The following is a 27,008-nucleotide window of genomic DNA, read 5'->3' as shown; positions in this document are numbered from 1 at the left end:
TAAGGTATATTTAAAATCAAGGTGTTATGGGATTATAGCCCAACCTTTTATTTATGAATCTTATGAGTGCATTTGCACATTTGTGATTCTGAATGTTGTGCTTATTGTGCACATGTGTTCTTGTGTTTTTTCACAAGTGTTCTTGGTGTGTGTATGTTCACACATTTGTTCTAAAAGAATATTATTTTATCATCTTGTTGAAGATACTTTTACATGCATTTATTCCAAAATGTTATTGTTATGAGTATTCATGTTTTAAAAGGAATATTGCTTCATTCGAGGTTTATTTTCATTACAAGTTTATTGCCTCAAAAGTCTTTTCCTTGTATGCCCATTATCTAAGTGTCATCATATGTAGACAAGAATTTTATTACACCTTCGTGTGTTTTTAGCCCTTTGTTGGCTTTTGCTCTCTTGGTCTAGTAGCTGAACACACTTGTCTTGAGTGTTTTTATATGTAGACAAGGCACGTTGATTCACACCATGGTGTGTGATTTTTAGCCTATGTTGGCGTTTGTGTCCTTGTTCTAGTCGCTTAAGATGTATGCCCATGGTTGGCTTATTTCACTCATTTCAAGTGCTATCATATGTAGACAAGAGATGTATTATGTTTTAGCCCATGGTTGGCTTTTTTACTCTTGTTCTAGTAGCTGAACATACTTGGTTTTAAGTGTATTTTTTACGTAGACAAGAAATACTTTTTAGTCCATGTTGACATGTATTCTCTTGTTCTTGTCGTAGATGCACTTATTTTAAGTATTATTATATGTAGACAAGAAGTTCTTTTACACATCTTTGTGTGTGTCTTTGGCCTTTAATGGTTTTATATTCTTGATCTAGTAGCTTATACACTTGATTTATGGGTTTTGGAGGACTAATGAGGAAGATGTTTGTAATGGATAAACTATTGTTGAAATTTGCAAAATTTCATTCATGACTTGTGTTTTTCAAGCAAATCATATTTTTGATATGCATATCAAGTTGATTTCTTAGCATTTAATCTATATATTAAGTGCTTATGGTTTTTGCCACCCTTATATGCAAAATGTGTATTAAGTATGTCTTTCATAAATGATTTTAAAACCTTGTAAACTCTTGGGTTTATTTTGCCTAAAGTATGCTTGGAGACTTTGTTTCTCTTGTTTGGCACTTCATTGCATGTTTGAAGCATGTTCATTAATGAGTTCTTTGAGTATTAATTCATTTCATGATAAGTATATGCATATGCTCTTTATGGCCTTTTTTGGGCTCTCATTCAATAAAGCATATGTATTTTATGCCTCTTCGTAGGCTTCTTGTGGTATCCCTTCGTGGATCATTTTGTTATTCCTCATTATGGGGTTATATTTGTCCAATGTTGGACCTTATGAATGCATTATGCATTCTTGCAATTTATTTTTGCATAATGTGCTTCCGCTCATTTTTGTTTTAACATAATGTATGATTTAGAAACTTTGGTTTTCTAAATTTTTCGTTTCATGCTAAAGTAACTATCATATTATACATAAATTTTGCACCTTGTTAGGAATGTTCCTTTTTGAGTAAAGTGCAAAGGTATTTTTTACTTGTTCTTTGTTGTTTTCTTTTCTCAGGATCTTGAAGATAAGAGAAAAGGAAGTCCCTTGGATAGAAGGTGCTCATCGATAAAGACATTGGAGGAAGATATTTACTATGGCATTCGTTCTGAAGGCTCTTGAAGCTTTGAGATTCTTCTTGCCGTCTTCAACCTTTTCGTTCCCCCACGCAAAGCTTGAGGGGGGTGTTAAAATGTATCATTCAACATTTGTAATATTATATATATTATATATATATATAAAGTATAATACATATTCATATATGGTATATATGCATATGTATTATCCTAATTATATATATAAAATATATATTTCTCTATTTATAGGCATAGGGGTAGTTTAGACATTTCCAGTTTTACGCATATTCCAATTGGAATATGTTTGTAATTTTATCTTTTATTTTATTTTTTATTTTTTCCTTTTTTCGTGGTTTGCGCAACCTCGAGTGGCTCCCCAAAGAGTCGTTGGGGAGCCCCCAACGGTCACAAATGTGACCGTTGGGGGCTCCCAACGACTCCTTTGGGAGCCCCCTAAGTGGCTCATTTCTTGTGTTATAAATAGGGGTCTCCCCCTTTGTATTTTCTAATTCTTGAGGGAGCTTATGCTCCATTGTAATGGGGTTTTCACCCCTTCTCCATTATTCTTCAATGATATGTAACTTATGACTTTAAGTCATATTTTTCCCTTTTTATGGGTTTTATGTATTGGCACATTATGTGCGTGTGTTGTTTCCCTTTAATGGGTATATTTGCACTTTACGTGCATAAGTATGGGTTCATTATTGAACCCAAGGTATTTCAAGTCACTTTCTAACACACACATCATCAACATAGGTATGGATACTTTCTCCTGAAGCTCGGTCAAGACTGATTTTACCCACATAATCTCAGTTGCAGTCTGGGCCATTGCTCGGTATTCAGATTCAGCACTCGACCTGGCTACAATGGTTTGTTTCTTACTCCTCCAGATAACAAGATTTCCTCCCACAAACACACAAAATCCAGATGTTGACTTCCTATCTTCGACAGATCCTGCGTAATCTGCGTCAGTGTAAGCAACCATATCCAAAGATGGATTTCGTTTAAACAACAAACCTTTACCAGGAGATGACTTTAAATATCGAAGAACCATCATAGCTGCATCCCAGTGAACTTTTGTAGGTTTGTCCATGAACTGACTGATTTTACTCACGGCTAATGAAATGTCAGGTCTAGTAACAGTCACATATAGCAACTTACCCACCAAGGATCTAAAGCTGACACTATCCACATAGTCAGACTTCTCATCGAACATGTGAGTTTTGGGATCTATTGGAATATTAGCTGGCTTAGCTCCTAGCATTCCAGTCTCTTTTAATAAGTCCAACACATACTTTCTTTGAGACAACACTAAGCCCTCTCTGTTTCTTGCAACCTCGATACCCAGAAAATATCGAAGGTGACCAAGATCTTTAGTAACAAAGTGCTTCTGAAGATGATCTTTTGTTGCAGAAATATCTTGGGCACTGCTCCCTGTTAATATGATGTTATCGACATATACCACCATAACAACAATTCCAGTACTGGTTTTCTTGATAAACAAGGAATGATCTGAAGCTGACCTGACAAATCCAAAGCTCGACATTACCTCAAATAATTTGTGAAACCATGCCCGCGGACTCTGCTTCAGGCCATAAATAGCCTTCTTCAACTTGCACACCCTCTGACACTCCCCCTGAACCTCGAAGTCTGGGGGTTGTTGCATGTAGTCAGTTTCATGCAAATCCCCATACAAAAAGACATTCTTGACATCCAACTGAAACAAGGGCCATCCATGGTGCACATCAACAGAAAGAACGAGACGAATAGTGCCAAGACGAGCAACTGGGGAGAAAGTTTCAAAAAAGTCAACCCCATAAGTCTGAGTGTAGCCATTTGCAACCAACCGGGCTTTGTACCGTTCAATCGACCCATCCGAGTTATATTTAATGCTATATACCCATTTGCAGGCTACAATATCTGCATCTGTGGGAGGATCAACCAAGTCCCAAGTCCCAAGTCCCTCGAGACCATAGGGCATCCATCTCATCACGCATAGCCTGCATCTAGTTGGAGTCGACTAGAGCTTGACTGTGATGAAGCAGAACAAAAGAAGCAGACAGAGCAGAAATAAAATTCTTCATAGATGCCCCAAGATTAGCTTCTGATACAAATTGCGTGATAGGGTAAAGAGTGCACTGTTTCTTTCCCTTGTGCAGAGCAATGGGAAGATCAACATCAGATGTAGGGGCAACAGTTTGCTCAGAAATACTTACCTGAGGAGAAGGTGGTGATGGCGGCATGGAGGTAGGAGGCACTCTGTGCGTGTATACTATGGAAGGGTTTCGGAAGCGAGACACACCCGACACTGGAACCAAGGACTGAGGAGGAAGCGACTCTAACGGAAAGGGAGGAATCGACAGAGGAAGGATATCACCAAGGCTCTCCTGTAGTCTGGGAGTAGTACTTGAAAAATAAGGAATAGACTCAAAGAAGGTAACGTTCGCACTAACGTACTCTTTATGAGATATAGGGTCGTAACAACGATATTCTTTTTGGTTCTTAGGATACCCAAGGAAAACACATTTAATAGACTGCGCAGCAAGTTTATCTCGATTCGGACCCAGCTTATGCACAAAACACACACATCCAAAAACTTTAGGGGGGATAGGAAAGAGAGGAGCCTCTGGATGAAGAATTTGAATAGGGATCTGGTCTTCTACAGAGCTTGACGGCATGCGATTTATCAGAAAACCGACTGTCAGAACCACATCGCCTCAGTATGAAGCAGAGCAATGAGGTCTGTTGTTCAGACTATCACACATCAGTTTTCCGCGACTACACAGTTTTCCACACCAGAGATAAAATCTGGACAGGCTTCAAGCGACACAGGGAATAACGTGTGTTATCATCACGCATCAGCCACTAAGACATCCAGTAGCAGTACTCAACAGAGAATCTTTCGACAAAAAAAAATCCCACAAACAAAATAGTTTCCCACACTGCAGGGAATCACGCCTGCTGCTTAAAAAAAAAGTTAACATGCTGCTTTCACATCCCACACTTTCCAGCCAACCAGATCACGACACAGCAGGGAACCTGGGCTGCTAATATTCAGCCAACCAAATCACGACACCTGCTCACCAAATAGAATCTGAGATACAACACACACTTTCCAGCCAACCAGATCACGACATAGCAGGGAACCTGGGCTGCTAATATTCAGCCAACCAAATCACGACACGTGATTTCCAGCCAACCAAATCACAGAAACCACGACAATAAAAGAACTCGGCAACAATACAGTGCAGGAAATCAAGGCATCACGTCAGAAAATCAAGGCAGGAAATCTCGACAGGGCAGAAAATCAGGGCAGGAAATCTCGGCAGGAATAAAACTCGGCAACAGGAAATCTCAGCAGGAATTAACCAGCTGACCTTATTTACAGATGCTTTTCGATCACGCTCCCACGATAGTTTGATCACGATCAATCACGCTCCCACGATCGTTGGCTCTGATACCATGTTGAAAGAAGCTCCAAACCCTAGCTAGAGAAAGAGAGATAGAGGGAAAGATAGAAGAGAGAGTGAGAGTGAGAGGGAGAGATGGCTGCACAGAGAAAACACGTTAACATACTTTATTAGGGCTTCTCTCTATATTAAATAGAGAGAGGCTAAAAAGGATAATTACATCTAAGCCCATTATGAAAACATAATTTCAAATAGCCTCTAATATAAAAAGACTTAACTTGAAACCACCTATTCTCAACAATATCAAATAAACTTAAAACTTAAAACCTCTTAATCTCAACAGTACATACAAGCAATTGTTGCAAAACTATTCTAATAATACATGTGTGTGTGTGTGGTGGGTGCTTCTGCACCCTTAAAGCACCCAGGTCGACACTGTCGAGATGCAGGAAAAAAAGAAACCTAAACAAAAAGAGTGTTTTGCTAAGTCGTTTGTACATACAAGCAATTGTTCCAAAACTAATGTGTGTGTGTGGTGGGTTCTTCTGCACCCTTAAAGTACCCACATCGACACTGTCGGGTGTGGGTGTGGCATTGGACATGGCTGGGTGCATTAACATCCAAAATTGTCCAAGTGTAAAATAAAACTTGAAAACCAAAGGAAACATAATTGTATAATTCTAAATTCATTATATATATCCACATACCCGACACCCAAATTTTTTGAAATTGCCTACGTCACACCCTTTGTGCCCGCACTCGCACCTGAACCTGCACCTACAATCAATCTGACCTAATATATGTGACATAGGTACTTGCACGGTCAACTGCTAGTTGGTAATCTTGCGTCCAAGCTCTATCCAATCAATCTGACCTCATATGTCTTCAGAATGAATCATTTGTTAGGGGCTTGCACTTTTGATTGTGCTTTTTGATGTAAAAACACATTTTAGACTTGTGAAATTTTAGCATATTGCATGCTGTTGATTTTTGAAGCCCTCCTAAAACCTCCTTACTCATCACAAACATATCATCCAAAACCTGTTTTCCACTAAACAGACCATGTAGATCACAACTATAGGGGTTAATCAGAGTTACTGGAAGCTTCTTAGGTAGGTGGGAAGCACGCTTCCCGGAAACTCGCTTCGGAAGCGCGATACTCCTCACTTCATGGGAATCTCGATTCCCCCACGCTTCTTCTATGCTTCCCACACACATGATATATGTTTCCTATATGCTTTTCTCATGTTTCTTTTCATGTTTTTCATGTATTTTCTCTCATGCTTTCACTCACTTTTCATGTACTTTCTCTAAATTGGTAACCATCATTGTTAGATTTTAACAAAATTTTAACTCTTTTACTGAAAAATCATGAAATATAAGAATAATCAATTTTATTTTAGGTTTTATTTGCTTGTTCGATTCCTATTCAGTTACTATATTGCTTTATTTTTTATTTATATTTCGCTTTCAAATTGATAGTTCACTTCTCGCTTCCTATAAATTTCAAAATGCCTCGCTTCTCGCTTTTCGTATCGTTTCCCGCTTCTGCTTCCTAGTTTGACAACCTTGGTTTGATCTAACAAACCCTAATGCAAGAGAGAGAGAGAGAGAGAGAGAGAGAGAGAGAGAGAGAGAGAGAGAGAGAGAGAGAGAGAGAGAGAGAGAGAGACTTTGTTAATCTTGAAAGAATGAGGGTTATACCATATATGAGGGTCGACCCCTCTTGTTACACAAAAGACAAAAAAATGATTAACTATAACTTTATAACTATGTTACAAAAATACCTTTCAAGAATATACATATATACAAGATGAATAGGGTATTACATAACACGTGAAATAAGCATTACATTCCTTAACATTCCCCTCAAACTTGGGATGATGAAAACACAATCATTCTAAGTTTGAAGAGAAATGGCTGGAATGTCTTCAAAGGTAAACTCTTTGTGAAGCAATATGCTATTTGACTAGCAATCCCAATGTAAGACAATGATATGATTCCTTCCGAGTATGCTCTACGAGTAAAGTGACAATCAATTTCAATGTGCTTAGTAACTTAGTTCTCTCCTGAAACTCTGGTTCTTAGCTATATGAATAACACTTTGATTGTAACAGTACAATGTAGTGGCTTCTTCAATAAACACCCATACCTTGCAATAACCATCTCAACCAAGTAATTATTGTTGTTATCTGGGCCATAGCACGATACTTTGCCTCAACTCTGGACAAAGCAACTCTCTATTACTTGTTGTTTTTCTATGATATCAAAGAGTCTCCCAAAAATACACAGAATCCAGTGGTAAAATGTCTGTCCTGCGACACTCCCCCAAAGTCTACATCATAGTAAGTCTTTAATTCTAATGCAGAAGATGCAAAAAAGAATAAACCATAATGCATTGTACTTTTAATATATCTAATGATCCTCAATACTGCCCCCAAATAGGGTGATCTAGGAGCACTCATGAATTGGCTCACCACATGCAGAACAAAGGTGATGTTAGGCCTAAAGATGGTCAAATAAATCAAACTCTTTACCACTGCCTATATACTATAGGATTATAAAGAAGTTCACCTTTTAAGTGCTTTAACTTGCAATTGGCTTCCATAGGTGTATCAACTTGTTTCTTGTCTTCTACCAATCTTGCCTTGCTAATCAACTCAGTTGAGTACTTATGTGAGTCAACAAGTAGCCTCTTTGAGAATATGCAACTTCAAGCCCCAAAAAGTACTTCACTTTGCCCAAATCCTTTATCTCAAAACTATCTGCCAACCGACACTTCACATTCTCAATCATACCCTTGTCATCTCCCACAGTTATCATATCATCCACATATAACAAGAATAGACATTGCCCTTGAGTGGAGGATGACACATGATGCAATATCATGAAAGCTTTGCTTGAAGCCCAACCTTATAACTACATTACTGAATTTATCAAACCATGCCCTTGGAGTTTGCTTTAAACCATACAAGGCTCTCTTCAATTTTCACACTCTTCCCTTCTTATCAACTCCCTGAGTCCACTCTATGTATACTTCCTCTTCCAAGTCACCATTCAGGAAAGCATTCTTGACATCTAATTGCCACAAGTCCCACTTCTTAGCAACTGCCACAACTAACAAGGTTCTGATGGGAGTCATATGTGTAACTTGAGCAAAAGTCTCTGTAAAATCTATGTAAAATCTATCCCATACTGCTGACTATAACAAATTGCTACAAGACTAGCTTTATTCCTCTCTATTGATCCATCATATCCTGTTTTGATTTTTGATACTCATTTGCAACAAACAACGTTTTTATCTTCTGGAAACTTTAGCAACTCCCAAGCTTTTATCCTTTCCCGTGCTTTTAGCTCTTCACACATAGCTTTCTACCACTCGGGATCTAGCACAACCTCAACATAGGACTTAGGTTCATGATAAAATTGGACTATAGCTAAAAATGCTTAGTGAGTAGCAGAAAAAGACTCATATGAAACAAAATGAGTAGGAGGGACAGAAGGACGAGTAATCCTATGCACCTGAGCAATGGAAGAAGGCACAAGTGTTTCTAGGCAATGGAAGAAGGCACAAGTGCTTCTAGATCAAGATCGGTCTGAGAAGTATTGGGATTTGACTCAGTTGAGGCTTCACCTTCCTGATCCTGTTGCTTAAGGAAAGACTGCAAGAACCCTTGAAGTTCTACCATAAGTAATCCACTCCTTATCTTTATCAGAATCTTCTTGGAAGGGGACAAGGAATGAGAAGGTAGATTCAGGTTTTTCAACTTGGCGTTCATCCTTATAACATGGTATATGCTCCAAGAACTCCACATGCCTAGAAGTTTAGACTTTCTTTCCTACTCGATTAAAGCATTTATGACTTTGTTGTCATTCAGGGAACCCAATAAAACAACACTTAACTGACCTAGAAGACAACTTATCTCTAAATTGAGTAGGGACATGAACAAAACAAGTACTGCCAAAGGCCCTTAGCAACTCATAATCAGGCTCTCTTCCAAACAACTTTTTATATTATGATATCCTTCTAATAACCCTTTAAGGCATCCAATTTATCAAGTAAATTGTCGCTCCTACAGCTTCAGTCCAAAATTCCTTGGGCATCCCACTATTAAACAAAGAGTTCTAGTGGTTTCAACTTTCAAGTATACTCTCCCCCTGAATCTGAGCAAAGAAATTTCACCTTAACTGCAAATTGAGTCTCAAGACTATCAACATACATACACATTTCTTAAAGATATTGAACAATTCACTTATGTCTTTATAAAATATATCCATGTATATCTAGAAAAGTCAACCCTCCTTTGGATGCAACATGGATGGATCCCAAACATCAGAGTGAATCAAATCAAAAGGATAAGCAGACTCAACCTCTCTAAGACCAAGTGAAAGGGCTTGAATGTTAGACAACTTACAACTGTTGAATGTCAGGCAAAGAATGATGAGTGAAGGTAATTGGTTGGGGAGAAAAGAGACTTCCCACCATAGCTTGCAAATCTTCCGGTGGAATGGAATTAGGGACGCTTGCTTGTGCTAGCCTTTGCCAGCCTAATGGACTTGTGAAGTGGCCCGGTAAGAGAATTTGTTCCATAATCGAGATCTGGGCTGGAAGGCCTTGGCCTCCCATTGGTTGGCCACATTGTAGGATGGCTTCGACAAAGCATGCAGTTCGTTGAGATGACTAACTCATTGCAGTTGACTTCATCAAACACCTCACAACTATATGTCACTACCCAAGACACCAGATGATAACATATACTTCAACCTAGAACTAGACACATGACCCAATCTACAATGCCACAAGACTAAATACTCCAAAACTGCAGCACTAACATCATGATTATCTATACTTCCACAACATTGATCTAGCTCGTCCAAGAAGTAAAGGTGGCCTTGCCTATGCCCAGTCCCCATCTTCCCTAGCGACCGATTCTGCACAAAACAATAATCAGGGGTATAAACATCACAATTGAACTGGGTAATTTGGCCAACAATGATTAAATTCATGGCAAGAGAGGGAACCAAGAATACTTCAAGAATAAGTTTTTCACTAGGATTGAATGTAAAAGTAACCAACCCAACTTTAGAAACATTCATAAGGGATCCATCTGCTGTATGAAATGTATTACAACATGGTTTACAATTGGTCAATATGGATTCATTTGCATTCATATGAGATGACACTCTTGAATCTATTAACTAACCAGAACTCACACTAGGGATACCTGCCAAGGCACAACTATTGGAACCCAAATAAGCAGTGGCAACTGAGGAAGTTGACAAGGAGAGGAGCTGCTGAATTTGTTGTTGCAATTGGTATAACCTTGAGTGAACAAATGCTTGGGTGTTAGATGTGGAAGCAGATGTCATTGCTACCACACTTTCCTCATCCTTTTTAGTGCTCTTCTCACCACTCACATCATTTGACACAAAAACACACCCACCTGCCCTAGCATTCTTCTCTCTCAACACTGGGCAATTCTTTTTCATATGCCCAATCTCCTTACAGTCATGACACCTTACTCTATTCATATCAAACTTGGGTGTCCCAACCTTTGCACCACCATAACTCCCTCCTTGCTTAGATGCCACCATAACAGAGTCTCCAGCAGGATAAGACTGATGGGACTTCATCTTGGTCTCTTTTGCAATAAGCTCAAAGAGAGCCCGAGTGATCGGAGGGAGGAAAGTCCTGTAAATAATTGCACTTCTCACGTTATCATACTCAGGGCAAAGTCCCATAAGGGGCTCAATTAACATCACAGTCTCAGATTGATTCTCAGCATCCACACATGCCTTAAAATCTTTGCATTTATCTCACTTCATGCTACTTTCTATCAAAGCGAGTCCCATAATCCTTGCATCACGAAATGAAAGTCTTGGATGGACTTATTCCCCTGCCTCAGAGATCTCAAATCTTGCATGAGTTGATACTGTTTTGCCCAATTCTCCTGCATATAGACTTGTTTCAATTATCTCCATGCATCCTTTGATTCTTGAAACTTGTAGATATTCATCCCCATCTACTCTACAGAACCCAAAATCCATGACTTAACCTTCACATTGTTCATTTTCCACTCCATCAGAGTATCAAAGTTTGGGTCACTTTCCTTAGGCTTCACAGGTACCATCAAGGTACTCTCCCAAGCCTTTTCCATCAATAACAGCCGTCATAAAATCAGACCAACAAGCATAGTTGGTTCCATCAAGTTTCACTGGAGTGAGCTGAATAGGGTCACCCTTCTCCATTTCACACCCAATCCCTCAAATTACAATTATTTCATACACAACAGAAAACACAGCACAACAAAACCAAATACACAATATGCAGTCCCAAAACTAGCAAGATATCACCGACTTTAAGATATTCTCTGCAATAAAGCCAAGGACCAGCACACACACTATGCTGCCAATAGAATAAAATAGTTGAAAGCACACCACACCGAGGCAAAATCAATGAAACACCAAGTCAGCAGGGTTGATATGATGGCAGACAACCAAAATCAACATCCATATGCAGTTTATGGAGAACCCACAGGTCACACGATTTTCTGATTCAAGGAAAACACTGTACCGCCTATTAGTAACCACTAAAAACACCTTAAAACTTCCTCAAAAGTTCAAGATTCTTCACCCAACTGATTTTAATATCTAGCATACTAAAAAACGACCGAGATACAAACAATCCAAGTCGTCAAAAACCCCAAATAAGATCAGGAACAGGTAAAGCATCAAATCTGGACAGAATGATACTTATTTCACAGAAAATCTTCGAACATTCATAGAAAATCCAAACTGGCTTCAAAATGCAAGATTCTTGATTTGACGATTCTCTAAAATCAAGAACTTACAAATCCCTAAGCCAATCAAGTAAAACCCAAACAGTCGTACCAGTACCAGACCATTAGAGACGCTGCCTCCTCTGGCATGATTCTCGAGGCGATGGTTCTGCACACCACACCAAAGTGAAGCTTCCTTCCTCTCCTAGCACAGTTTCAATTCTCCTTTCAGTTGTATTTTTGTCTATTTCACGTGATACCATAACGAAACTTAATGCAAGAGAAAGAAACTTCGTTAATCTTGAAAGAACGAGGGTTGCGCCATATATGAGGGTCACTCCCTCTTGTTACACAAAAGACAAAAATGAACTATAACTTTACAGCTATGTTACAAAAATACATATATACAAGAAAAGTAGGTTATTACATAACACGTGAAATAGGCATTACATTCTTTAACATGATCCAGTAAAAAATGAAAAATATGTTATAATGGTGATTTTTACTCAATAGTATATCTATATATATAGGGCCTGAGCCAAGAATTTAAACTAGGGTGGGCACGAAGGCACAATGAAAAGGAAAAATAAATCCTAATAATCTATACTAACAAAATTTCTAAAAAAATCAATTATTCTAAATCATAACTTTTACAAAAAAAACCCTGATTCCTACAAATATCATAATTTTGCATTTATATTAAAAAACCGTTAATATTTTAACTAAAATCAAGCATTTATTATTGTTTATTCATGGATTCATGTCTAATTACCATTAAAAAAACAAAAAAAACCTTGAAATCATAAAAACATTTATGCCATTTTATAAAAAAACAAATCAAAACCTTAAATCCTAACAAGCATCACTCATTTATAGGCTATTTGATAAAAAAAAACTTAAATCTCTAACTAAAAACAAGCATGTGGAATCATGTTTAATGTTGATTTAAAAAAACAAAAATACCTAATTAAATATTCTACTCATTAAGAAAACAAAATAAAAAACTAAAATGCTAATTGAAAAAAAAACACAAAAAACCCATAAAACCTAATTAAATATTCATGCTGCTAAAAAAATCAAAAACCTATTTCCTAACAAACATTATATATATATATATATATATATGCTAATTGAGCATTTAAAAAACTAAGATAAAAAACCTAAATGCTAATTAAAAAAATAAAAGACCCTAAAACCTAATTAAATATTTATGTTATTTAAAAAAATAAATCAAAAACTTATGCACTAACAAAAATCATTCATATATGTACATGCTAATTGAGAAAAAAATGAAACCCCTAAAATTATAACTAAAGTGAAGCATGTGGAATCATATCTAATGTTGATTGAAAAAAAACCCATAAAAATACCTAATTAAACATTTATCTCATTGGAAAAACCACAATAAAAAATCCAAATGCTAATTAGACAAAAAAAACGCGAGAAACTCTAAACCCTAGAATAAGAAAAGCACAAGAAGAACAAATGATATGTCGGAGAGGCCGCAATAAGCAAGTGGCATGCTTATTGCCCTGACCCCTAAGAAATCAGCAGAGAGAGAGGGAGAGAGATATGGGAGTCAGGGTTGGGCAGGGGTACATTGTTTTTATAATGTGGATCCGAACAGGGTGGTGGCCTACCCTAACTCGGCCTCTCATGCACATAGTGGGTCAGGGTGGGCACTGCCCACCTTGACCCGATACCCCCTTACCACCCTAGCTACAACGTAGCTTTGCCCATATATATATATATATACATTTGTGAGCACAGAAATGCACACAAGTTTTCACCAAAGACTTTTTATATTTTTAAAATTCTGACCATACAAATATGTTCTACACAATCAAATAACTAGGGATTGGCTTTTTGAATAATTTGATTCTGAGTAGGTCTTTTTAAGGGTTGAAAATCAACAACCCATAATATTTTAAATTTAAAATGTTATAAAATCATGTTTTTTTTTGTGAAAGTACATAACCAAAGAGCCAATTCTTAGCAAATGAAAGATGTTGAACACATCCATACCACTATATCACAAAGACACAAGGAAGCATAATGCGAGTTTCTCGCAAAGTTCAATTTTTTTTTGGAAAATAGGATACGAGGACATAAACTTTTATAATTTTTTAATCAATAAAAAACTATTTTTTGATATTTTAATGTTAAAAATGCATTTTTATTGAAATAAAACCTTAAAACAATAAAAATATGAATATAATCTTGAAATATTAACCATACGTGTCCACGTGTCTGGGCGTTCTGTACGTGTCACTAGGGACACACCACCGAAATGGCATGCCCTTGTGACATAGCCATACAATCGAATCACCAAAAAACTGTGTCTAACACCCGTTAGGGAGTGCATGCCTAAGTCATTCACACCCGCCCTTTTTTCTAGAGTCTATGTTACAACAGAATGTGGGATTTGAAGAAGATATCACTAATAGGATCAATGCTGGTTGGTTAAGTGAAGACAGACTAGTGGCATGTTATATGATAAAAGGGTACCTCTATGATTAAAAGGATGTTTCTACAAGACTGTTATGAACCAACACTATTATATACAGTGGAATGTTGGGCGACTAAAAAACGACAAGAAGATAGAGTGCATGTTGTAAATGGATGTTTTGAAAAAGGTGGACCCGATCCACGTCGATCCATGGATTGTGTACAGCCATGTACACATATCCATAGTCATGTATTATAACCCACTTAAACTATCGGGTCTGGATACACCAGACCCGGATCCACATCACTGTGTTGTAACATTATAAAACATCCTTTAGGTCACGATTTTAGGTAATGAGAAAAAAAAAACGTAACAGCTGAAAGAAAACTTGAGTTCCTTCTTCGTCTCCCTCTCTCTTCCTCTCTCTCTTTTCTCTACAGGTGAAAAACTTCCATGGTATCAGAGCATAGATCCGACTGAGGCTGAGAAGGATTCCGGCAAGAGCGAGTTCGGAAAATCGAGGTTCTTCTTTTCCCCTCTTTTTTTTTTTCTGTTCCCCCTTTTCCCTTTCTTTTCTCTTTTGTTCTTCCTCATTTCCTCCCCTCTTTCTGAAATCTACTGTGTACCCACACCTCACGTGTTTTTTTTTTTCTTGTGTTCTTCCCCATTTCCTCCCCTCTTTCTGAAATTTACTGTGTACCCACACCTCACGTGGGTTTCTTCCCTTGGTGAAACCGTGATCCACGTGACCTCTATTCACGTGGGTTTCATTTTTTTGTGAATCTATGATTCACGTTTACGTGAACACAGACACCCACAGTATCTCCTTAATTTCTTTTCTTGATCAGCCCTACCTAATCCCCTCTAAGTCTGTCTTTGCACATTCGATTTTTTTATTCTTTACTGCTATACTGTGAAACTTATCCTTTGATTATCGATTTCTATTCTTATAAAAAAAAAGGAGTTCCTTTAACGTGTGAAGGCATCCTTCATCTCATTAATCTCAGTTTCTGGACTGCACAGAAAAGGTTCAGAAACCGAGTTCCCTGCATCCGACAGCCTGCGATTCCCCCCCAAAAAAAAAGCTGAACTTTTTGTGAACACTCTGGTCGACATTCTCGTTGTTTCTTTTCAAATGGACCCTTATCACTCTCAATCAAATCTTTCTTCAAGCTTCCTCAACCAACTCGTCTCTGAAAAGTTGAATACCTCCAATTTCTTAATTTGGAAGAGACAAATTATTCCTTTTATAAGGAGTCAAGGTCTCTTAGGTCACCTGGACGGAACCATTCTTGTTCCACCAGAATTTGTCCCGAGAGAAGAGAAAGATGATCAAGGGGTGAGTTCGATCGTGTACGTCAAAAATGTAGAATTTCTCAATTGGGAAAGGAAAGATCAATCAGTTGTTGCATACATCACCTCAACCCTGTCTCAAGAAGTTCTAGTTGCCATTCCCGACAATTGTACATCGCTACAACTCTGGGAGCGACTGGTTCAGACGTATTCGCAGGTTTCTTAAGCAAGGATGGTTTTCCTTAAAAGGGAATTTCAGTTGTTAAGAAAAGAATCCATGGCCATCATGGAATATTTGAACAAGATAAAAACCATCACAGATCAACTTGCAGTTATAGGATGTGCCGTAAGCGACAACGACATGGTGCAACAAACTCTGAGTGGATTGGGATCTGACTACAATATGATAGTCGCTTCACTATTGTGCCTTCCTGCTCTTCCTTCCTTCGATGCGTTACGGGCGAAATTGATTCAGTATGAAATGACTCTGAAGGGATTCTCTGAAGAAACTCACATCCACACAAATTCTCAAGAAGTTTTTGCCACAGGAGTGACTTATGGTAGAGGACGAGGATGAAGACGACAAGGGCGAAATGGATACAGAGGGCGTGGTTTGCTTCCCACTCCAAATATGTCTGCCCATGCGCAGGGATCAAGATTCGTCCCCACTTGCTTCTTTTGTAACAAAAAAGGGCATATCAAGGCGAATTGTTGGCACAATCCAGAGAATAAAGGAAAAGGCCCACAGACAGAAATGAAAAGAAAGTTCACAAATACCAGAGATAGTGGAGACATCAAAGATCTACTAATATCTGCTTTGTCCGAGTTGAAATTGAAACAGAGTGATGAAGGCACTTGGTTTGTTGACTCAGGAGCAGCGACTCATGTGACAGGTGATGCAGGTAAGATTTCTAATCCTATTCCTTATTTTGGAAAAAGCAAGATTGTTACTGGAGATGGATCCCACCATCCTGTTACTCATGTTGGAAAAACTGTCATTCCCATGTCACATTCCACTCTTACTCTTTCTGATGTTCTTCATGCTCCTGACATTAAGAAAAACATTGTCTCTGTCTCCAAGCTTATTGATGATAATAATGCTTCAGTTGAATTTACTCCCTTTTCTGTGCAGGTCAATGACCTACGCACGAGGGAAACATTCGCTGAAGGAAAAAGACGAGGCAATATGTATGTCTTTGAAGAAGCTCCATGTCATGCTGTCTGCCCTGCTCATCTGAATTCAAAGCCTTCGTTAGAGTTGTGTTCATTTTCTTTTGCCAGTGTTTTTAGTATTTCTGAATGTAATAAGCCGTTCTTATGGCATAGTCGGTTAGGACATTGTGGGAGTCATTTCATTAAGAAACTTGTTTCTAATAATCTCATTCCAAAAGAAAGTCTTAATGGGAATGAGAGCAGTCATAAGTGTTCCAGTTGTCTTTCATGTAAGAGTCATGTATTGCCTTTCCATTCCATTAATAAGAGAGCTTCAAAACCTTTTGAGATTATTTGTTCTGATGTATGGGGACCCGCCCCAATTGTCTCTGGATCTGAGAGCATATACTATCTAATCTTTGTTGATAGTTATTCTCGATACACTTGGATATATTTCATAAAGAATAAGTCGGAAGTCTTCTCTTTGTTTCAAAATTTTCTTTCCTTGGTTAAAAACAATTTTCTGAGTCCATTCAATTTTTCTGGGGAATTCTCATCCCGTGATTTTGTTTCTTTTCTTCGAAATAATGGAATAGGAAGAAGGGTGTCCTGCCCCCACACCCCTCAACAAAATGGGATTGCTGAACGAAAACATAGACATATTGTTGAAAGTGCCATGAGTATGCTTCATGACAGTCATCTCCCTATCAACCTATGGACAGAAGCCTTTCATTCTGCCGTGCATGTGATAAATAGGCTACCCATGGTTGTTCTGGAAAATAAGTCCCTTTATCACTGTCTTTTTGGAGCTCATCCTAGTTATCATGATTTGCGTGTCTTTGGTTGTGTTTGCTATGTGCATATTGATCAGTCCCTGAGAAACAAGTTTCAGGACAAAGCCCAGAAATGTAGGTTTCTGGGATATGCAGATGACTACAAAGGATATAGGTGTTATGATCCCATCAACAAACGTATCAGAATCTCAAGAAATGTTGTCTTTGATGAACAAAATTTTGATGACGGAGTTGATGCAACGAATATGCCAACTGAAGTTTATTATCCGTGGTTGAGTTCAGAACTTTTTGTTGACTCCAACGAAGCATGCTCCTCAGATTGTGTACAGCAAGAAGAAGAGAGTTTTGAAGACACTGGGACGTCGGGATCACAGAATACAGAAGAAGTACCAGGCAGATACAAAGGCATTGTCTATTCTAGACAGAGACCGACAACATAAAGTCATTCAGATCATGTCTCAGACGGCAATCCGACTCATTCTCGTACTCTTGAGGTCAGAAAATCAAACCGCATACGACATCCCATTGACAGGTGGGTCAGCTATAACAACTTCTCATTGGATTTTCAACTCTTCTTAACTGCTCTCAATAAGGAAGAAAAGCCCACTATGTACTACCAGGCAACCACTTCTACCAAGTGGGTAGAAGCCATGAATGATGAAATGCAAGCCTTGCATGAATGTGGAACCTGGGAAGTTGTTCCCAGACCACCTTACAAAAATGTTGTTGGATGTAAATGGGTCTACAAAATAAAGCACAAGCCAGATGGAACTATTGAACGGTACAAGGCAAGGCTTGTGGCAAAAGGATTCACTCAAGAAGCAGGACAAGACTATGATGAGACTTTTAGTCTGGTTGTAAGAATGGGAACAATCCGAATTATTATTTCCCTGGCTGTTGAACATGGATGAAAGTTGAGTCAGTTTGATGTAAAAAATGCATTCTTACATGGGGACTTAAAGGAGGAAGTATACATGGAGCAACCCCCTGGGTATCAAGAACAAAATTGTAAAACTCATGTGTGCAGGTTAAAAAGCGCTATCTATGGTCTGAAGCAAGCATCTCGCTCATGGTTTGATAGCTTCTCGCTAGAGATTCAGAAACATGGATTTTCACGTTCCATGCTAGACCACTCATTATTTATCTTTAGAAGTCAGACTATGAGCACTCTGTTATTAATTTATGTCGATGATATTGTCATCACAGAAAACTCTGCGACCCACATCCAAGAAGTAAAAGATTTACTAGGTCAGAGGTTCAAAATGAAGGATCTTGGAGTTCTACGTTACTTTCTTGGCGTAGAAGTTGATAACCAGGCTCATGGCTTGATACTCACTCAACACAAATACACCGTAGACGTTCTCAGCAAGGCAGGCATGCAAGACTGCAAACCTCTGGGAACTCTGAGTGTGCTTCATCAAAAACTTAGCTCTCAGGATGGAGATCTGTGTGATGACCCCACCAGGTATCGAAGCATAATAGGAATGTTACAGTACCTCACATTCACCAGACCTGATATTGTTTATTCAGTCAATCAAGTGTCTCAATTTATGCATGCGCCACGTACTGGACATATGGAAGCGGTCAAGAGGATCCTTAGATATCTGAAAGGGACTATTGGAGATGGATTGATATATTCACCACAGTCATATGGCAAAGATGAGCACAGACTCACTGTATATTGTGATGCAGACTGGGCAGGAGATCCTGATGAACGAAGATCTACATCAGGATATTGCGTCTTCATCGGAAAAAATTTAGTCTCTTGGAGCAGTAGAAAACAAAAGGCCATCGCTAGATCAAACACTGAGGCTGAGTATAGATCTATGGCTGCTGCTACTGCCGAAGTCACATGGATCAGGCACCTACTAACCGAAGTAGGAGAAAATATTTCCCATACTACTTTGCTATGTGACAACCAAAGTGCTATCAACATGTCATTCAATCCAATACATCATAGTCGTGCAAAGCACATTGAGATCGACCAACACTTTGTGAGACAGAAGGTTGAAGAAAAAGAGATTGAACCTGAGTTCGTCAATACTGAGAGACAAGTTGCAGATCTATTTACCAAAGGGTTAACAAAGGATCGTTTTTGGATGCTTAAAGGCAAGTTGTTCATGGTCCAAAACCATGATCAACTTGAGGGGGGGTGAAAAAGGTGGACCCGATCCACGTCGATCCATGGATTGTGTACAGCCATGTACACATATCCATAGTCATGTATTATAACCCACTTAAACTATCGGGTTTGGATACACCAGACCCGGATCCACATCATTGTGTTGTAACATTATAAAACATCCTTTAGGTCACGATTTTAGGTAATGAGAAAAAAAAAACGTAACAGCTGAAAGAAAACTTGAGTTCCTTCTTCGTCTCCCTCTCTCTCTTTTCTCTACAAGTGAAAAACTTTCATGTTTGTGGTTACAAGAAAGGATAAAATTAGAAATGAATATATTAGAATGCATTTAAGAGTCAGACCAATAAAAGATAAAATGAGTGAATGTCGTTGGTGCACGAAGATCTCTTGTGGCGCCTGTGAGAGGTTGATATGGTACAAGTAGAAAGGGCTAAGAAAAGAGGAAGACCACTGAATACTTAAAAGGAAGTACATGATTTTTGGAACCATGAAGTTTTGGTACATTGTAGGCTATTGATTTTTTAATCCATTGCAAACTTGTTTGCATGTTGTAATCACATGTTTTAAAACCTATTTTAATTAAAAAGACATGTAAATCACATCTATAGTGCCTGATCTACAAAAATATTACGAAAAAGGTGATTTCTACTCCATTTCATTGGCTTCGTTATTATCAAATATGTACACACACACACACACACACACACATATATATATATATAACACGTGAATTTAGTAATGCTTATGCAAGCTTAGTGCCTCGCCGTTGACCATAATTTGATGTAAAAGAAGAAAAAGTAAGGTAATCTATTTTAATTACTAAAATTGCATTTCTGGTCCAACTTTGCGTGTGACTAATTTTGCTGGTATTTAGCTTGTTTTAATGTGCTAGGTCATAAGATTTTTCCTCTTGTTTTTTGCGTAGTCACAATGGGATCTTCAACTGTCACAAAGACACGAGGACCCATGACATGGATTCCATGCACAAGTTTGATTTTTTTTTTTGAAAAATAGGACACTAGGACATGTTTTTTTTTTTTAAAATCAATAAAAAACTATTTTTTTGATATTTTAATATGAAAATAGGTTTATATTGAAATAATACTTAAAACCATTAAAAATATTAAAATAATATTAAAATATTAGCTGCACATGTCAGTGTCCACATCTGCTCATGTCATGGGGGAAAGTGGCGTGTCCCTGTGACATAGATCTTCAAATGATACTGTTGGTCTCAAATGAATATCGTGCTCAGTAATATTAATGTGCTATGTTTGCAGCATATGAAATCTTATCTGATGAAGAGAAGAGAAAAAATTATGATTTATATGGTGATGAAAAGGGTCTTCCAACATTTGGTGGTATGAATTATGGAGGTCCTCAGTCAGGATCAGCACATTTCACCTATGGAGGCCAAGGTGGCAGCGGATTTAACTTTGGGCAGGGTCAATGGCATACAGTGGGAAAAGATGGATATTCGGAGCCTTTCACTTTTGGAAATCCAGGTGGAAGCGGCAGCACTTTCAGCTTTGATTTTGGAGGTTCAACTTTTTCAGGGGATTTCTTTTCTGACCTCATGAACAATTTTTTTAGCAAGAACCCTAAGAATCGCTTTGGCAGTTTTGGTAACTCAAATGGTCCCAATTCAGGAACTCAAACCTTTCAAAATATCCAGCCCATCAATAGAAGGGTATTTGAAAAAGAAGTATCAGCTCAAGGTTTAACCTGGCTTTTGTTATTCCACACACCTAATATGAAAGGTCTTCAAATGATAGAATCCATCTCGGAGGAGGTTGCAGGCTCTCTGAAGGGAGCATTGAGGGTCTGCTCTAATCTTTTCCCTTTTTGAAAATTGTCATCCATAATGTTCCTTTTTGTGTCATCTGTACTTGAATGAAAACGATGTGTACATTCTCGTGCAGGCTGGTAGCATAAATTGCCAAAGTGAGCAAGTATTCTGCAAAAAAATTGGTGTCTGGCCTTCCAAAATACCCCGTATATTCATCTATTCCTATAGGAGCACGGAGGAAGGCACATTGGTCGAATACAATGGTGACTGGGACTCAAAACAACTGAGAAAATTCTGTCAGGAACAACTTCCTCAATTTTCAAGACGGGTGAATTTGAACACGTTTGATTTTTCTCCCAAAAAAGGGAAGAATATGCCTCAGGTTCTTTTACTTTCAACTAAGAAGGAGACACCTGTAATATGGCGTGCACTTAGTGGCTTGTGTCGTAAACATTTGGTTTTCTATGATTCAGAGGTATCAAACATCTGGCCATCCTTTTGCTTCTTTGTTTCTCCTTTGTACATGGTTCAGACGTGCAGGCTTGCTGTTTGTGCAGGTTCATGATGTCTCCGATCCAGTTGTGAAAAGGTTGAAAGTGAACTTACTTCCAGCAATAATTGGGATCCTCCCAAGTGGTGAAAAGCATGTCTTGAGTTCTGGGGTGGTTGTCAAGGATGTGAAATCTGGAATAGAAGAGATTGCAAAGCTTCTAGAGAGTTTTGAAAAGAAGTACAAGAATGCTGCCAGTCAAACTAAAAAAGGATCAGCTTCCGGCTCCAGTGATGAACGTGTTCCCTTGCTTACAAAGGCAAGCCTGCATGACCTTTGTGGAGAGAAGATATCTGTGTGCATAATTGGTGTTTTCAGAACACCAAAGACAAAGGAAAAGCTACTCTCCATCATTTCCAATGTGAGTATGACTTCTATGTGCAAAAACATTAAGAAACCTACTCTTTTCTATAGCAGTTATAGCCTGTTCATGCTCTTCAAAAAATGTGCGGTTGTGCAAATTATTCGAACAATCATAGAACGACATTGCCGAAATGGTGCATAACCCATCAGTTGGTTGTCAGGCGCTTCTATTTATCAAGAGCCATTTCAGTTGATTGAACCAGTAGGGCTCAACTTACCATGGCCATTTTACCTGCAGGTCTCTCATAAGAGGATGACCCGACACCAGGATTCAACACATGACATGGTTTCCTATTCTTTGTTGGATGCAAGGAAGCAATCTTCATTTCTCTACTCGTTTGACAGGTCTGGTTTCAAGTCCTCGGATGGGATCCTGGTGGCTTATAAGCCTCGGAAAGAAAGGTTTGCAGTATTTTCCAGCAATTTAAGTCTGGAGAATGTAGAGAATTTTGCCAGTTTGGTTCTTAGTGGGGACGTACAGTTTAAAAAGATCCTTGGGGAAGCTGAACTCAAGTAGGTGGTGGTGGCATTTTGTACCAGTGCCGCTGATTCTGATGATGGTCAGGGTCTGGCAGATGCAAAATGTTGTCGCCAAATGAATTGGCTGCAAAAGTATGCGTTGCATGTATATAAACTATATATTTGAAAGATTAATGAGAGAACCTTTCAGGGAAGTTGGTAAGATGAGAAGCTGGTTGTGCTGATCAGGAAGTCACACACTTCACTTCCTTGGCAACTGTAGGCACGGCAGTGTAAGACCAGCGCAGCCAAGTTTCCGAACCCGAGTGTGGTTTCAGTGTAATAAACAAGAAAAATGATGCCTTGATATCTCAACTCTCTTGGCATTTTTTTTTTTTTTTGGGGGGGGGGGGGGGGGGGTTCTACATAGCTTCTCGTCACAACAGATGCATGTTACGTGTTACTTTCTCCTTTGTGCTCATGCCTGCATGTAGACCGGGGATGGACATAAAACAGAAATGGAGGACATAAAAACTGAGATGGATGTTAAAATCAAAACTGTGCGGGGATGGACTTACACTTTTCCCCACCCTGTCCCCGAGTTAGTAAAATAACTAAAATATCTTTGGGGACGACAGTTGACTGGGGGAGAAATGGAGCCCTACCCCACCTCATCCCGTTTGAACCGGGGATGGAGGACATAAAACGGGGATGGAGGTGGAGATGGAGGTTAAAATCAAAACCCGTGTGGGGATGGAAGGCAGAATTTTGAGATGGAACGAGGGTCCTCTGTCCCGGTCCACTACCATCCTTATCTGCACACCTTGATCTTAGATGTAAAAATCAATTTGTGCTAAGGGATCACGACAACCACTTGGATAGGGATGTTTGGGTTCAAGTCAGGTATCTGATGAATCCGTCTTTGAGGTTCGGTAATGAAACTTGTTATCCAATTTCTAACTGGATCTGGACTTGCTGTTGTTCTGCATCAAAAATCAAATTTGAGCGACTTTGATCAGACAAAATAAATCCGACCTGAAACGTGTATCCAAATAGGGTATTTTAATGGGTAATCACATTTGGATTCGGTAGAGGTGCCCTTCTTCATCTGAGTCTCTGATTAAAACTTTTTTTTTTGAAAGGCAAGCTATGATCAGTTCATTCCACTAAATTCAAGCTTCGTACAGTAAAGCTATACCCTTAAAGGTGCCAGTCGAGAGGGTCATCCTTTCCAAATTCTGGTCATCTCCGACCTAGCGAGTTTTGCTAGGTGTCTGTCCCAAAAATCTAAAGTATAACAAGTTTTAAATACAAAGCTATTGACTCTATTGAACAAAAAAGCTAAAGACAGATTGAGATTGAGTCACTTGAACAACTTTCTCTAAAAGTCACATGCGATTTGCCTTCTTGCCCAACGCCTTCCTAATCCTCCCATACTTCGAGCCAGGTTGCCTGTCACCTCCACTAAGCTTCAGGCCCTTCCTTCTTACCAGGAATAACATAGTTATGTATTTGAATTTGGTTCTCTCTGAAGCTACTTTTGTCTCTTAGGTGCTCCAATCGAGGATAGACATTTCTTTTCTTTAATGTTAGGCTTCTAATCGGGGGGCTATTACCTGTATCTTTCATTTTGAGTTTAGACCCGCTCTATTTCTTTCAAAACTCGGGTTGAAATTCGAATGATAAGATATCTCTTTGGTGACCTTCGATGACACTGTTCAAAATTCAGGTTCTTCAGACTTGGATTGCTGGTTTTCTCCGGTTGATAAGGAACTAGCTCCATTAGATCTTGGTTTGGTGAACCGTCTCCCCATGCTAACGTCAACAGTTTCCCATGTGCCTGGTACTCTTGAAAAGGAGCATAAGCCTTCCTGATTGCTGTCATGGCTTGTGGGCTGCCTTTGTTGCTGTCATGTGGCTGACCCATCACATCACCTCATTTTGGATTTCCGCCTAGCGTTGGGAATCACCTCTCCTTGTTGTGAGTTATCGTGTCCTCCAAAATCGAGACACGGCTCTGTTGTTCAACCCCCCCCCCCCCTTGGCAATGCCATCCGGTCGATAAGGTTGTTCTCTAGCCACCATCGCCCGACGTTCCTAGGATTGGACCTCCTTCGTGCTCCGAATGATGCTGCTGGTCATCAGCGCTGGCTTCACACCTTGCCCCATCTTGCTGCTCGAGTCTTGTTGTGTCCTGGCATCGTCACCTCCACGATGCTTATCGGCAGCTATTATTAGGCGATGCAGGGAGATGATGGGTCGAATGTGAGAGGGGAGGGATGCTCTTGTAAGATTCACATTTTTTGTTAAATTTTTGAATAACAATAAAAGGTATTTTTATGTAATTTCTTCATATTGACCTAGAATGTGAAATGAAGGAATTTCGCAGAACTAATTATACTTAGGACATGTATATCTTAAGGGTTATATGCTCAAACACTTAGGGAGCTATATCTCACTCATTGAACAAAATGAGAGAATTTCACAAAGTTAATCTGTTTCATCTTGTTGAGACAAAGAGAATTTCACAAAGTTAATCTGTTTCATCTTGTTGAGACAAAGAGAATGACATAATCACTTTTTTTTGCAAAAATATTGACGAAACTCTGAAAATATGCGGGCCCCACATAAATATTTTGTAGGCCTCATATAAATATCCCATGAAAATATCTAGTGGGCCTCGCAGAGATATACATATCATTTTATTACTTTAGCCTTAAGTTTGAATCTGAATCAAATGATGTAGATGGATTGGATCCGACCCAAGACCCATATAAAAGTCTATAAATAGAGAAGAACAACCTTCTTTTTTTATAAAAAAATGTCCAGACCTCTCTCTCTCATCTTTCTCTTCTCTCTCTTGGTTCTAGCCTAGGTTAAGCTCAATTGACTTAGACCAAGCCTACTTGAGGTGAGTTTGAGTCTACCTAGCCTAGAATGCACTCACTTGAGTTAAACCACTCGACCTATCAGGTTAGTTTTTCTTTCTCTTCTTTTGTTTTTGGTCTTAGCTTTGGTCAAACCCACTTGACCTAGATCGAACTCACTTGAGGTGAGCTTGGACTCACCTGACCTAAACTGAACTCAGGGCAAAACCCATTAGCCTTAACAACTTGACCTCCTCTATTTTTTTCTTGACTAGGTCTAACTCACCGGACCTAGTCTAGCTCACTTGAGGTGAGCTTGGACTCATCTGACTTAAACTGAACTCAGTTGGGTCAAAACCCATTAGCCTTAACAACTTGACCTCCTCTATCTTTTTCTTGACTAGGTCTAACTCACCTGACCTAGTCTAGCTCACTTGAGGTAGGTTTGAACTCAGTTGGACCTAAGCTAAATCCAATTCATTTTTGACCTATACTTTTCTATTTCACTGTACCGACAAGTTCTAACGTCAAAAACAAGTTTCTTTGCCCAAATGAGCAATAGCAACGACAAAAATCACCGCTATTGACCTTTAGTAGTGAGGCAACTTTTGTCGCCGCTATTTCTAGTTTGCTGAAAAAACTCATTTTTTACGCTCACCATCAATCAAGCACGTGATGAATGGCCAGCATGTTCAAGTACGTGTCAAGTACCTAATGTTCAAGCACCTATGCTCTCTCTCTCTCTCTCTCTATATATATATATATATATATATATATATATATATATATATATATATATATATATATATATATATATATATATATATATATATATATATATATAGCCATGGCATACAGCAGTGGACTAAAGATCACATAATGTCCATCTGCCGTACAGGATATAACCACGATACGTCTTGGGTCGTGTTGCCCATGGCTGCTGCTGTGGTTGAAACCTTTTAGCCAGGACAAACTCTGGTCTTTAGCCAAGGTTTTAGCTGTGGCTAAAGACCAGTTTTGGTGTAGTGCTTGTTAACAACTATATAAGAATGTTTAATATTAGATGAACCATGCACGCGTGCGCGCACACACACACACACACACACACACATATATATATATATATATATATATATATATATATATATATATATATATATATATATATATATATATATATATATATATATATATATATATATATATATATATATATATATATATATATACACGAAAGCAGATCAGGTCATGCTGAACATGAGGGTTTTTGCTCATGCACATTGTGGCCGTCTGAGCAAAAACGCTCATG

General features: G+C 38.7%; 1 protein-coding gene across 1 annotated transcript in view; it reads left to right on the top strand.

Annotated features, from left to right (window-relative positions):
• The window catches only part of ATERDJ3A (DNAJ heat shock N-terminal domain-containing protein), a 47,631-nt gene extending 24,443 nt beyond the window's left edge, over window positions 1-23,188 (top strand). Inside the window, exons 4-7 of the mRNA XM_090015525.1 lie at window positions 20,952-21,493; window positions 21,594-21,935; window positions 22,018-22,371; window positions 22,612-23,188. Coding sequence (XP_089871651.1) covers window positions 20,952-21,493; window positions 21,594-21,935; window positions 22,018-22,371; window positions 22,612-22,890 — 1,517 coding nt within the window. The 3' untranslated portion in view covers window positions 22,891-23,188. The remainder of the gene's footprint in view (window positions 1-20,951; window positions 21,494-21,593; window positions 21,936-22,017; window positions 22,372-22,611) is intronic.
• Window positions 23,189-27,008: the final 3,820 nt, after the last annotated feature.

The sequence above is a fragment of the Nuphar pumila genome, chromosome 8 (assembly GCF_984573655.1).
Source record: "Nuphar pumila chromosome 8, dmNupPumi1.hap1.1, whole genome shotgun sequence".
NCBI lineage: Eukaryota > Viridiplantae > Streptophyta > Magnoliopsida > Nymphaeales > Nymphaeaceae > Nuphar > Nuphar pumila.
Note: the sequence above shows the minus strand (reverse complement) of the source record. Positions and strands in the feature narration are given on the sequence as shown.